This window comes from Callorhinchus milii, unplaced genomic scaffold, assembly GCF_018977255.1.
Source record: "Callorhinchus milii isolate IMCB2004 unplaced genomic scaffold, IMCB_Cmil_1.0 Scaffold134, whole genome shotgun sequence".
NCBI lineage: Eukaryota > Metazoa > Chordata > Chondrichthyes > Chimaeriformes > Callorhinchidae > Callorhinchus > Callorhinchus milii.
In genome coordinates, this window is record NW_024704875.1 from 7225 (window position 1) to 21901 (window position 14677).

The 14677-nt window shown below is 57.0% G+C and overlaps 1 protein-coding gene across 1 annotated transcript; it reads left to right on the forward strand.

Annotated features, from left to right (window-relative positions):
- Positions 1-13287: 13287 nt before the first annotated feature.
- Positions 13288-14154, forward strand: LOC121851789 (probable G-protein coupled receptor 139). Its single transcript, XM_042345874.1, has one exon. It carries the CDS (start codon positions 13288-13290, stop codon positions 14152-14154), a length of 867 nt encoding a protein of 288 aa, XP_042201808.1.
- The last annotated feature ends 523 nt before the right edge of the window (positions 14155-14677 follow it).

Genomic DNA, 14677 nt, shown 5'->3' on the forward strand with positions numbered 1-14677 from the left:
GGGGCTATATTGGCGAGGATACCCTTCTGTTTCGTGTTCGTGCCATGGGGTACTCCGAGTCCAGTTGCACAGGCAAATGGGACCCCGTTTGAGTGTCGCATCCGCGCCCCCAACCCTGGATTGGAGCACCGACTTCGAAAATGTGATACCAAATTGAACGCTTGAAACCAAAATCTGAGTTAGAAGAAGACTGTAGGGAACGACGAGTGTGATGGTGTGAACGTAAGGAGCTTTATTTGGATCTAAGTCCGATGGGAGATGGCGCCGGTTGAGACTGAGTAGATTGCATGGAGAGTTTGCGGCAGATGGGGATGAGAGCAGCGAACGTTTGCATCAGCTAATGGATGGTAGACCAAGAGTGTACACGGAAGCAATCGATCATGTTGACTGCTGACCATTTTTTTCTGTTTCTCTTCCTACAGCTAACCTGGCGTCCATTTTGGTCCTGTCTCGAGGGAGATGCGGTCTCTCCAACTGTATCACTCGCTACCTGCTGGGCATGTCGACGGCCGACCTGATGGTGGTCTTGATCGACGTGATCTTGAGGCGCGTTATCCTCTCCACTTCCCAACTTCGTTCTTGTCCGTGACCGAGGTGTGCCGACTCGTCTTCTCGCTGCTTAACGCCACGACGTCCACGTCGGTCTGGTTGACCGTGACTTTCACCTTCGACCGCTACGTGGCCATCTGTTGCCACACACTCAAAGCAAAATTTTGCACCGGTAAAACTGCTCGTACGGTGATAGCGGTGGTGAGCGCGTTTATTGCCGTGGGGAACGTTCCCTGGTATTTTGCGTTGACGTCGGTGACTGTTGTTAATAACGTGCGATGGGGGTGTGTGGCCAACACATGGTTTTCCACTTCTATCGCATGGATCGCTTTTGACCTGCTCGACCTGCTTTTAACCCCAGTTATCCCATTTGTTCTGATTTTGCTGCTCAATGCCCTGACCGTCCGGCACATACTGACGGCCAGTCGAGCGCGGGGTAGACTGCGGATTCACAGCAAAGGGCACAGGAATAGAAACGCGAGCGACAGCGACGCGGAGATGAAGAACAGGAGACGGTCCATCATTTTGCTCTTCGCTGTTTCCACCAGTTTCGTGTCATTGTGGATGACGCAAGTTGTATTTTTTCTATACTGGAGGGTTTCGGGAACATATTACCCCACAGACCCCGTTGATCATTTCTACACTATCCAGGAAATTGCCTCCATGCTCCAGCTTTTGAGCTCCTGTACAAACACATGTATTTATGCGGTCGCACAGACTAAATTCAGGGAGGAGTTGAAGAAATTGGTGAAATTACCCTTCCTCATAATTGCCGGTTTATTTCGTTGAAAAACTCACCCGGCAACGCTGGTGCTCCGTTGGCTGAATAAAAACGTTCTGCGATTCCCACACTGTCCGCCCATAGTTCCAGGTCATGGTTAGAGATAGAGAATAGCTCACTCTACACTTACGCTGTCCGTCCATGCTCCCATGTCAGGGTTAGAGAGAGAGAGAGTGAGACAGGAGAAATATCGACCAACACTGTCCATCCACACTCCCAGACACAAGGTAAGAGCAGAGCAAATCTCGCTCTGCACTGTCCATCCACACCCCAAGATTGGGGGTAGAGTTACAATGATACCGTCTCCCACTATACTGTCTGTCGACACTTCCGGAGCAGTTTAAAGATCCCTCTACACTGTGCGTTCACGCTCCCATGTCAGGGTTAGAGATGTGTCCACGTGTTGCAGGTCATTCACTCGAGAAATAAAAAGGCCCTTAAGAAAAAAAAGGCAATGAGATACAGAAAGGAAACGCGAATGGACGCCGGGAGTTGGTAATTATTTTGGTGACAGTTACAGAGGATTGGGGTCGTTTCGGTTGACAATAAAGCAACTCGCGAGCGCGACAGTGCTCTGCTTTGAGAATCATCGCGTGTCAGTGTCTTTCTCTCTCTGCGTCCTGTGTGTGTGTGTGTGCGTTTGTGTGTGTGTTGTGTGTGTGTGTTGTGTGTGTGTGAGATCGCAGGAGGCGATGAAAATCTGATCCAATTTTCATTTGCGCACAGTGGTCCGATAGACGGATTCAGGGTGAGGGGAGGGAAGGGAAGGAGGGAGGAGGGGGGAGATGGTCAGGGTGAGGGGAGGGAAGGGAGGGAGCGAGGAGGGGGAATGGTCAGGGTGAGGGGAGGGAAGGGAGGGAGCGAGGAGGGGGGAGATGGTCAGGGTGAGGGGGGGGGGGGAGGGAGGGAGGGGAGGGGGGAGATGGTCAGGGTGAGGGGAGGGAAGGGAGGGAGTGAGGAGGGGGTAGAGAGTCGAGAGGGAGCTGAAGGCACGGTTGAAGAGAAAGGTCTTGAGACCGGCCTTGAAGGAGGAAAGGGAGGAGGCGGCGAAGGCACTGGGGAATAGAGTTCCAGAGCCTTGGGGTTGAGAGGCTGAAGGCCACCGATGGTAGGGCGGTTGGGGCGGGGGATGTGGAGCAGACCGGAGCCAGAGGAACGGAGGGTACGGGGCGGGTAGGTAGGGGGAGGCGACCATAGGCAATATCATCAAGGTTGGTTTTAAGATTGGAATGGAGGATAGATAGAGACAGAGAAGGGTGTGGAGATACAGCCACGGAGTACCCGAGGGTGGGGCAATAATGATCGAAGGCTTGGTCCACGGTGACGGCACAGAGGGAACGGGGAACAGGCAGCAGATCCGGTTTATCGGAGTGGAGGGGGTGAAGAGAGGAGTGACACGGGAGCAGATCAGAAGCGAAGGAGTAGCTCCCGGGTTTGAAATGGTTTAGATGTGAGGGAAGGCGTCAGCAGCGTCCGACAAGGATGGCTTCCGTGGTCTTCTTCATGTCGAGATCCAGAAAGTTTGGCGAAAATCCGAGCTGCGATGCCTGACAACCCGGCGAAGAGAACATCAGCGAACGTTCTGCAACTAGAAATGGAAAAGCAGATTGGGGTGTCCTCCAAATTGAACGTGGAAGTTAACCCGATGTCCGCAGGTTATGTTACCAAGAGGAAACATGGAGATTTAGGAAAAGAAGGGACCAAAACAGATTCCAGTGGTACACACGGCTAATTGTGCGAGACCAGAAGGAGAAAGCGTGCGAGCGGATGAAGTGGAGATGATGTGTCGGTCAGATGATGTGCCACGGAAGGGGATGGGGGAAGAGAGAGAGAGACGACTGAAGAAGATGGAAAGGTCCATGGTCCAAAGCAACATGGAGAACGAGGAGGTTATGGGAGGTTTGATGGAAGTGCACATCATCGACTTGTACTTCTACAGTACTTTCTCTTACGATGGAGTCTTCCGCAGAGACAATCAATACAAAATGACATTGGTTTAGCGCCTTTCACGTTCCTAGTTTCTGATGACAGTCTCACGATTGTATTTCAAGAGCCTGGTCCTCAACTCCAAAGCTCTCAGTGGTCTTGCTCCCCCCCCACCGCCACAACCTCCAAACCCACTACGTTCTGCTCGCTCCCTCCGCTCAGCGGGCTCCGGCCTTGTCTCACTCGCTCGACCGTTGGCGGGCTGGCCTTCTGCCACTCCGACTCACCCTCTGGAACTCCATCCCGCAGTCCCTCCCTTGCCCATCAAGATCCACCTCCAGACCACCCTCTTCGACCCTGCTTTCGATCGCTCTGCTCCCCCACTTTCCCTCCAACACCCCCAATCCCGACCCCCGGCTCAGGTCCGAAACGCTGACAGTCCAGTGCCGTGGGATGTCCTCCCGTCTTGAACGCCGCTGTACGAATGTAACTGCGTCGTTCGCGGTGCTGTCTCGCGACTGGAGGATGTCCCAAGGCGCTGGGCAGCAATGGATTCGGACCCAAGCGGGGACCGGGATGGGTGGGGGAGGATGGAGGGCAGGGAGGGTAGAATCATGGCCAAAGGCACGGTCGAAGAGGAGGGTCTTGTCTTGAGACGTGCCTGGAAGAAAGCAAGGGGAGGGAGCGAGGCTTGGGGCATGGGGGTTGGGTTTCCAAGAGATGGGAGCAACGTTGAGGCAGACCCTGACCATCTCCCCCCTCCTCGCTCCCTCCCTCCCTTCCCTCCCCTCACCCTGAACCGTAGGTTTAAGCCGTAAGACAGGGCTTGGAAGACAGGGCGGGCGGCCGAGGGCGCGGCAGTTTGGGCGGAGAGCTCGTCAGGCTCTGCCCGCCACCCGGAGCGGGTCGATTTCGGGCAGATTCCTTCGCTCCCCCGGTAACCCCTCCGTCACCCCCCCCCCCCCGGGTTTGCTCGCAACCCTCCTCCAAAGTCTTGAGCGGTTTGCGCATCCCTCGCCTCCAATCTTTCCACCGCCGGCTTTCGGGCTTCACGCGCCTCCGGAGGCTCATCGACCCGTTGCTTCAGCGCTTCCCGTCGCACCGCGAGCCTCGTGGAGGGGGAAACGCAAACGGTTGTCGCGGAATAAGACGGCGAAACACTCGCCGGCCGTTGAGATTCGCACTGATGTCCAAACATAAAATATTACTCCGCGAACCGAGCAGTAAGTCGTTCGTCGAGTGGAGGGCGGATCACTTTTCCGGGGGGTAATAATTCCTTCGAAATAAAATAATTGGGTCACTCCATCCACGGTGACGCTCTGCGTTGCCGCACCTTCGGCCGCTGCGACTCAGCCTCGGCCGCGTTTGGCCCATCAAATGTGCGGCCAATTCACTCACTTCACGGTATGTGCTGTGAAGCGCTTCGGGACGTCTCGAAGACGTGACGAGGCTCCGCATCAGGACCCCAAGGATTGTGACGGGTGTTGTGGTCTTTTCGTTTAGCTTTTTGCGCACATTTTTTAATCCCGTTTCCCCCTCCTCGCTCCCTCCCTCCCTTCCCTCCCCTCACCCTGACCATCTCCCCCCTCCTCCTCCCTCCCTCCCTCCCCTCACCCTGACCATCTCCCCCCTCCTCGCTCCCTCCCTCCCCTCACCCTGACCGTCCCCCCCTCCTCGCTCCCTCCCTCCCTTCCCTCCCCTCCCCCTGACCATCTCCCCCCTCCTCGCTCCCTCCCTCCCTTCCCTCCCCTCACCCTGACCATCTCCCCCCTCCTCGCTCCCTCCCTCCCTTCCCTCCTCACCCTGACCATCTCCCCCCTCCTCGCTCCCTCCCTTCCCTCCCCTCACCCTGACCATCTCCCCCCTCCTCGCTCCTCCCTTCCCTCCCCTCCCCTGACCATCTCCCCCTCCTCGCTCCTCCCTCCCTCCCCTCACCCTGACCATCCCCCCCCTCCCTCCCTCCCTCCCTCCCCTCCCCTGACCATCTCCCCCCTCCTCGCTCCCTCCCTCCCCTCCCCTCACCCTGACCATCCCCCCTCCTCGCTCCCTCCCTCCCTCCCCTCACCCTGACCATCTCCCCCTCCTCGCTCCCTCCCTCCCTCCCCTCACCCTGACCATCTCCCCCTCCTCGCTCCCTCCCTCCCTCCCCTCACCCTGACCATCCCCCCTCCTCGCTCCCTCCCTCCCTCCCCTCACCCTGACCATCTCCCCCCTCCTCGCTCCCTCCCTCCCCTCCCCTCCCCCTCCTCCTCCCCCCCTCCCTCCCCCCTCCCCCTCCCCCCTCCTCCCTCCCTCCCCTCCCCCCTCCCCCCTCCCCTCCCTCCCCCCTCCCCTCCCTCCCCCCCTCCCCCTCCCCTCCCTCCCCCCCCCCCCCTCCTCGCTCCCTCCCTCCCCTCCCCTCACCCTGACCATCCCCCCCTCCTCGCTCCCTCCCTCCCCTCCCCTCACCCTGACCATCCCCCCCTCCTCGCTCCCTCCCTCCCCTCCCCTCCCCCTCCCCTCCCTCCCTCCCCTCCTCGCTCCCTCCCCTCCCCTCACCCCGACCATTCCCCCCCCCCCCCAATGCTCGGGTCCTGAGACCCACCGGTCCAGCGCCTCGGGACGTCCTCCCGACCCGAAAGGCGCTCTGTGAATGCAATCTTCTCGTCGTTGTTGTTCGTCAAAGCCGTTCGGGAAATCGAAATGCAGTGCATTTCACTCGTCGGTTCTGTTGAACGCCGCACAACAATAATAATATTTAACCGCTGTGCGGAGAGGAATATCGCAGCGATCGCCAGGAATCAAACCCGGTCCCCAACAGCGATAGGAATCGCGCGCGATAGCACTGCGCCGCTGACGCTGCCGCCGACGCTTATTTCCCCGACTGAACCGGTTACGTCCTGCGCTGATCTCACCGCGACATCGTATTTGTTTCGGAGCACCGTCGGCGCGAGTCGGGCGGACAACTGTCTTCCAAACCGTGGGCTCGTTCGGAATTTGAACCCCGGGGACCCTCTCGCGTATTCATTCGGGCGCTGACACCGAAAGCGAGGACCGTCGCCCCCCCCCCCCCCCGGACCAACGGAGCCGCTCCGTCAATCAAACCGCTGACGTCTCGACGGACGGCAGCGCAGAACTTAAGGGCTCTTTGCGGATTTGCTCTCACGTTTGTCCAAAATCCATCATCGTCTTCAAATCGAATCGCCAGAGAAAAAAAATAAAAATAAAACAGCGCTCGTGAGTCAACGGCTCTCAGTGTGTCACGTCGGCCGCAGCCTCTGTGGCTGATAAACTGACGTAAAGCGTATCAACGCGTATTTCGTGTTATTCCAAAGATCCGATCGCTTTTCTCGTGCGTTCGATGTTGAACGCGGAGTCCTGTAGCTCAGTGGTCGCGGGGACCTGTAGCTCAGTGGTTAGAGCACTCGCTTTGCGAGCGAGAGACCCGGGTTCGATTCCTCACTCCGCACAGAGCCTAATAATAATTCCTCCAAAACCCCAAAACAATAATAAATCGGTCGTTTTCAATCTACGACCCTCTGTGGGGCACTGCTGTGCGCCATTGGCCGCCGCGTTCGCCCACAAATATACAGTCGATTCACTTTACAGTGTGTTCTGCGAAGCGCTTTGGGACGTGAAAAAGCGCTGTACCAAATGCGAGGATTATTATTATTATTATTATTATTATATTAACGTAGTGTCACACTGCCTGAGATGGCACAAGATGTGTCGTCCTCCTGCCTTCGCGTCCAATGCGCCTTTGCGGGTTTTTCTCACTCGAAATTCAACTGAATCCGATTCAAGGACTAAAAGAACGACGACTTCCGCCGATTTCACCGGTGACGGACTTTTGAGAAGTGCTCCCGAACGCCGCTCCGCGGCCTCCACTGTTGTCCACTGATACAACTCAACGAAACGCATTGCTTCAGGTGAGGATGAAGCTCACGACCTTCGACACTTCTCAGAGGAAATAATGTCATACAAGTGACCGCACGTTCACCCGTAGCTCCGCCGGTGCCAATCTAATATGTTCTTTACTTCATCATTTCAGTTGTGTTTCCAATGGCGGTAATAATAACTCGTATTTATGTGGAGTACTTCATATCCGATGTAACTTGTGGCGTTATTATAATGATGATAATAATCGTTGCGTTTGATACAGCGCTTTTCACGTCGTCTCGACGCCTCAAAGCGCTTCACAGAACACACTGTAAAGTGAATTGACTGTATAGTTGTGGGCGAAACGCCGCAGCCAATGGCGCACGTCAATGCCCCGCAAACAGCCGTGGGTTGAAGTGACCAATTTATTATTGTTTTCTCTTGAGGGATCATCGTTTAAATCAAAAGTTTGGTCTGTATCCCATCTCATCCCCTTCAGAAACCACAGCCCAGCGTCGCCCATCGTTGCATCGAGGTACGTTTTATTCCCGACTCGTGTCCTGGTCTACGATAGACCCGAAATGTTGACTCACTAATCCTTCCTCCGCAGGTGCCGCCTGACCCGCTGAGCGCTCCCAGCGATGGCTGTTTCTGTTCGGGACGGAATCTGTGACTGTACCACAAGAGGTCCCCGGTTCCAAATCCAAGCGTTCCCTCACGTCGGGGCGGTTCCGCCGAGAAATTTCGCCCCGACCCAAAAATCTGACGCGAGAAGCCAATTTCCTCCAAAGGCGAGAAACATCCGCGTTGAATGGACGATCCTCGGGGGCTTCACGGTGGAGATAAACATCGACGGCGAAGTTGTCGGCATCACACAATGGCGACACCAATGATAACAGCAGTGACGATGATCCTCGCACTTGACGCAGAGCCTTTCGCGTCTTCTCGACGTCCCCCCGAAGCGCTTCACGGAACCGACTGCAAAGTGAGTCGACCGTCTACTTGTGGGTGAGCGCGGCCGCCGATCGCGCGCAGCAGTGACCCTCCCGCACGCGGTCGCGGGTTGAAAAGGACCCGATTTATTATTGTTTTGGGCTTTGGAGGGATCGTTATCGGACGTGTGGGGTAAAGGAAACTTGCCCGAGGTTTCGCCCTCTGCCGGGGAATGAACCCCGGGGTCTCGTTTGCAAAGCGGGTGCTCGAACCACTGAGCTACAGCACTCCACAGACCACAGGAACAACACTGTATGAGGTCCACGTCCTCACACTTCACTTTCATCACATGTTACTCCATCCCCAGTGCCTTCGCCGCTTCCTCCCTCTCCTCCTTCAAGGCCTCGAGACCTTTCTCTTCGACTGTGCCTTCAGCTCCGCTCTCGACTCTCTACCCCCTCCTCGCTCCCTCCCTCCCCTCCCCTCACCCTGACCATCCCCCCCTCCTCGCTCCCTCCCTCCCCTCCCCTGACCATCTCCCCCCTCCTCGCTCCCTCCCTCCCCTCCCCTCACCCTGACCATCCCCCCCCTCCTCCCTCCCTCCCTCCCCTCCCCTCACCCTGACCATCTCCCCCCTCCTCCCTCCCTCCCTCCCTCCCCCTCCCCTGACCATCCCCCTCCTCGCTCCTCCCTCCCCTCCCCTGACCATCTCCCCCTCCTCGCCCCTCTCCCTCCCCTCACCCTGACCATCTCCCCCCTCCCTCCCTCCCTTCCCTCCCCTCACCCTGACCATCTCCCCCCTCCTCCCTCCCTCCTCCTTCCCTCCCCTCACCCTGACCATCTCCCCCTCCTCGCTCCCTCCCTTCCCTCCCCTCCCCTGACCATCTCCCCCCTCCTCTCCCCCCTGACCATCTCCCCCCTCCTCCCCCTCCTTCCCTCCCCTCCCCCTGACCATCTCCCCCCTCCTCCCTCCCTCACTCCCCTCCCCTGACCATCTCCCCCTTCCTCCCTCCCTCCTTCCCTCCCCTCACCCTGACCATCTCCCCCCCCTCCTCCCCTCCCCCTGACCATCTCCCCCCCTCCTCCCTCCCCTCACCCCCTGACCATCTCCCCCCTCCTCCCTCCCCTCACCCCCTGACCATCTCCCCCTCCCCCTCCTCTCACCCCCTGACCATCTCCCCCCTCCCCCCTCCTCCCTCCCCTCACCCCCTGACCATCTCCCCCCCCCCCACCCGACGCTCGGGTCCCGACCCAACTGCCCGACCCCTCGGGGACGTCCTCCCGGACCCGAAAGGCGCTCTGTAAATGCGATCTCGTCGTTGTTGTGGCGCTTGTTTCCGCCTCAGAGGTGAGAGGTCCTCCGAACGAGTCGGATTAACGATCAGAGGGAGAGGGAAAAAAAAAGCCTCGACGGCGTCCGGGGACCGAGGCCACTGCTGGGAGCCGACGAACCCCCCCCCCCCTCCCCGGAGGCGCTTATGCAACACCACCGCACGTGACTCAGATTCTGTCATTAATTTCCACCCTTTCGAGCAATTTTCCGCTCAACGCCCCTCTCCCCCCCACTCCCCCCTCTCCCCCCCTCTCTCCCCCACTCCCCCCCTCTCCCGCCCACTCCCCCCGGGAGCTTCTCTGCTGTATAAACGGATCCGACGGGACGCCGGTCGCAGTGTGGGGACCATGCACCGGCCGGTGGTCGGACAGGCGTACGCCATCTACTACCTCTCTCTCGCCACAGTCGGTATCCCCGGTAAGTGACTGCGCCGTTTGTTCCTCTGCGCTGCGCGACGTCTGAGTCTCTTGAGGCTGTTGAGCGGCGCCGTCGATCCCATCGCCGAGAGGCGCCTCAGAGCGTCCAACGGGAGAGAATAGCGCAGACGCAGCGGAGAGGGAGAGAGAGAGAGAGAGAGAGAGAATAGCACAGACGCAGCGGAGAGAGAGAGAGAGAGAGAATAGCACAGACACAGCGGAGAGGGAGAGAGAGAGAGAGAGAGAATAGCACAGACACAGCGGAGAGAGAGAGAGAGAGAGAATAGCACAGACACAGCGGAGAGAGAGAGAGAGAGAGAGAATAGCACAGACACAGCGGAGAGAGAGAGAGAGAGAGAGAATAGCACAGACACAGCGGAGAGAGAGAGAGAGAGAGAGAATAGCACAGACACAGCGGAGGGAGAGAGAGAGAGAGAGAATAGCACAGACACAGCGGAGGGAGAGAGAGAGAGAGAGAGAATAGCACAGACACAGCGGAGAGAGAGAGAGAGAGAGAATAGCACAGACACAGCGGAGAGAGAGAGAGAGAGAGAGAATAGCACAGACACAGCGGAGAGAGAGAGAGAGAGAATAGCACAGACACAGCGGAGAGAGAGAGAGAGAAAGAGAGGAGAGAGAGAGAGAGAATAGCACAGACACAGCGGAGAGAGAGAGAGAGAGAGAGAATAGCACAGACACAGCGGAGAGAGAGAGAGAGAGAGAGAGAATAGCACAGACACAGCGGAGAGAGAGAGAGAGAATAGCACAGACACAGCGGAGGGAGAGAGAGAGAATAGCACAGACACAGCGGAGAGAGAGAGAGAGAGAGAATAGCACAGACACAGCGGAGAGAGAGAGAGAGAGAGAATAGCACAGACACAGCGGAGGGAGAGAGAGAGAGAGAATAGCACAGACACAGCGGAGAGAGAGAGAGAGAGAGAGAGAATAGCACAGACACAGCGGAGAGAGAGAGAGAGAGAGAATAGCACAGACACAGCGGAGAGAGAGAGAATAGCACAGACACAGCGGAGGGAGAGAGAGAGAGAGAGAGAATAGCACAGACACAGCGGAGGGAGAGAGAGAGAATAGCACAGACACAGCGGAGAGAGAGAGAGAGAGAGAATAGCACAGACACAGCGGAGAGAGAGAGAGAGAATAGCACAGACACAGCGGAGAGAGAGAGAGAGAGAGAATAGCACAGACACAGCGGAGGGAGAGAGAGAGAGAGAGAGAATAGCACAGACACAGCGGAGAGAGAGAGAGAGAGAGAATAGCACAGACACAGCGGAGAGGGAGAGAGAGAGAATAGCACAGACACAGCAGAGAGAGAGAGAGAGAGAGAATAGCACAGACACAGCGGAGAGAGAGAGAGAGAGAGAATAGCACAGACACAGCGGAGAGAGAGAGAGAGAGAATAGCACAGACGCAGCGGAGGGAGAGAGAGAGAGAGAGAATAGCACAGACACAGCGGAGGGAGAGAGAGAGAATAGCACAGACACAGCGGAGAGAGAGAGAGAGAGAGAATAGCGCAGACACAGCGGATGGAGAGAGAGAGAGAGAGAGAGAGAATAGCACAGACACAGCGGAGGGAGAGAGAGAGAGAGAATAGCACAGACACAGCGGAGGAGAGAGAGAGAGAGAGTGAATATCACTCCTTTCCCCTTAAAACCTTTGACATTCTGACTCGTGGAACTGCTTTGGGGATTAGTTTGCGACCGACTCCGGGACCGAAAGTGATCTGCGATCCATTTAGTTCAAAGTCTGATGTCCGTTTAACCCTTTGGGTTAGAGTTGGAGTCCGGCGGCTCAGGGGTTAGAGCACTCGCTGTGCGAGCGCGAGACCCGAGTTCAGTCCCCGGCGGAGGGCGAAGCCTCGGCCGAGTTTCCTCACTCCACTCCACACAGAGCCCTAATAATAATAATAATAATAATGATAATCCCTCCACAACCCCGAAACAATAATAAATCGGTCATTCTCAACCCGCGACCGTCTGTGGGGCATCGCTGTGCGCCATCGGCCGCCGCGTTCGCCCACAAACGTACAGTCACTTCACTGTACGGTGCGTTCTGCGAAGCGCTTTGGGACGTCCTCCCGACGTGGAAAGCGCTCTATCAAATGCAAAGGATTATTATTATTATTATTCATTATTATTCATTATTATTATTATTATTATTATTATTATTATTATTATTATTATTATTATTATAAGGTGTGACCGGTCACTAACACTGACGAACCTTTGATATTCTCCGCTGTGTCTGTGCTATTCTCTCTCTCTCTCTCTCTCCGCTGTGTCTGTGCTATTCTCTGTGTCTCCCCCTGACTCGCTCTCCGTCTCTCTGTGTCTCCCCCTGACTCGCTCTCCGTCTCTCTCTCTCTCCCCCTGACTCGCTCTCCGTCTCTCTGTGTCTCCCCCTGACTCGCTCTCTGTCTCTCTGTGTCTCCCCCTGACTCGCTCTCTGTCTCTCTGTGTCTCCCCCTGACTCGCTCTCCGTCTCTCTGTGTCTCCCCCTGACTCGCTCTCCGTCTCTCTGTGTCTCCCCCTGACTCGCTCTCTGTCTCTCTGTGTCTCCCCCTGACTCGCTCTCCGTCTCTCTGTGTCTCCCCCTGACTCGCTCTCCGTCTCTCTGTGTCTCCCCCTGACTCGCTCTCTGTCTCTCTGTGTCTCCCCCTGACTCGCTCTCTGTCTCTCTGTGTCTCCCCCTGACTCGCTCTCCGTCTCTCTGTGTCTCCCCTGACTCGCTCTCTGTCTCTCTGTGTCTCCCCCTGACTCGCTCTCCGTCTCTCTGTGTCTCCCCCTGACTCGCGCTCTGTCTCTCTGTGTCTCCCCCTGACTCGCTCTCCGTCTCTCTGTGTCTCCCCCTGACTCGCTCTCCGTCTGTCTGTTTATCTCCGTCTCTTGCTCTGTCTTTGTGGTGAATCTGTTTCTTTCTCTGTCTAACTCTCTCTCTCTCTCTCTCTCTCTCTCTCCCTGATTCCTTCTATCCTTCCTCTCTCTCTGTCTCTCCCCGTCTCACTCTTTCGTTCTCTTCGTCTCCACTTGTCTCTCCCTCTCCCTCTTCCTCTCTCTCTCTCTGTGTCTCTCCCTCTCCCTCTCTCTCTCTCTGCGTGTCCCTCTCTCTCTCTCTCTCTCTCTCTCTCCCTGATTCCTTCTATCCTTCCTCTCTCTCTGTCTCTCTCCCTCTCACTCTCTCTCTCACTCTCTCTCTCTCTCTCCCTCTCACACTCTCTCTCTCTCACACTCTCTCTCTCTCTCTCACTCTCTCCCTCTCTCACTCTCTCTCACTCTCTCTCTCTCTCCCTCTCTCTCTCTGTGTGTGTCTCTCCCTCTCTCTCTCTCTCTCTCTGTGTGTGGGTGTCTCTCCCTCTCCTCTCTCTTTCTCTCTGTGTGTGTGTCTCTCCCTCTCCCTCTCTCTCTCCGCGTGTCTCCCTCTCTCTCTCTCTCTCTCTCTCCGTCTCCTCTCTCTCTCTCGCAGTTAACCTTCTGGCGATGGTCATCTTGTCCCGCGGGGGATGTGGTCTGTCCAAGTGCATCACTCGCTACCTGGTCTCCATGGCCGCCGCGGACCTCATGGTCATCGTCAACGGTGTGGTACTGAACCGAGTCCGGGCCAACTTTCCCGCCGGCTCCTTCCTGGACCTCACGCCCGTCCACGGCTTCAGGCTGGTCTTGCTTCAAGCGTCCACCGACGTCTCCGTCTGGCTCACCGTCTCGTTCACCTTCGATCGCTTCCTGGCCATCTGCTGCCGGACCCTCGCAGCCCAGTGCGGCCGAGCGAGGGGGGCAGTGGTGGCCATTGCTTCGGTCAATGCCTTCTTCTGCTTGAAGAACATTCCCATGTACTTCACCTGTGAAGCCAGTTACGTTGTTGGCGACGTGCGATGGGGCTGCGCTCTGGTCGCTGACTATTACACCTCGTGGGCGTGGGCCGTGTATGACTGGGTTCACAACGTCTTGACCCCCTTTCTCCCCTGTCTCCTCATTCTCCTGCTCAACGCCATGACCGTCAGGCACATCGTCGTGGCCAGCCGAGCCCGCGGGAGGCTCCGAGGCCACGGCAACGGGGGGAAGGAGAAAGACCCAGAGATGGAGAGCAGGAGGAGGTCCATCGTTTTGCTCTTCAGCATCTCAGGCAGTTTCGTCCTGTTGTGGATGACCTACATGGCGCAGGTTGTGTATTACCGAACCGTGACCAGCGACTACGCAGCCTCTCGGCTCATCTTCAAGGAAGTCGGTTACATGCTCCTCTTCCTCAGCTGCTGCACCAACACGTGCATTTATACAGTGACGCAGAGGCTGTTCCGACAGAAGCTCTTTAAGATGGCGACATACCCATTCAGTCGTTTCATTAAATAAGTTACGTCCCAATAGGAATCGTCTTCCAGGTCCATCTCACACTTCTTGTTACGCGAAGGTCTGAGTCGGTCGGTCACAGGAGGGGATGAGAGCTTCCGGCGCTTCGGTATGAATAGTAATCCCCGCGTTTGACCCGGCGCCCCATCACGCCTTCAAGACGTCTCAAAGCGCTTCGCGGAAGGCGCTGCAGAACGTGAGTAGACCGTGTGTTTTTGTGGGCCAGAGGCGGCAGCCGATGGCGCACAGCAGCGCTCCGCAAACGGTCGTGGGTTGAGCGACCGAAGACGAAATGGCGTCGCAGACGAGTTCTGCAATACACACAGCAACGTCGAGCATCAATAATAATTGGACGCGGAGGCGCGTCGCGTCGTTTAGTTGTCTCGGAAAAGCCTTCGCACGTCTCGTGTGTGCAATGTGCAAAAACAGTTCGCCCGCAGCAAAGTCCCGCAAACAGCCATCGAGCCCCTGACCAGTTTTATTTGCAGGACAGTTGCCCAGGGACCCCCCCCCCACCCCCCCCGGC

What these genes read in the sequence shown, in the direction of transcription:
- LOC121851789 (XM_042345874.1), top strand. Translation starts at nt 13,288, where the DNA reads ATGGTCATCTTGTCCCGCGGGGGATGTGGTCTGTCCAAGTGCATCACT.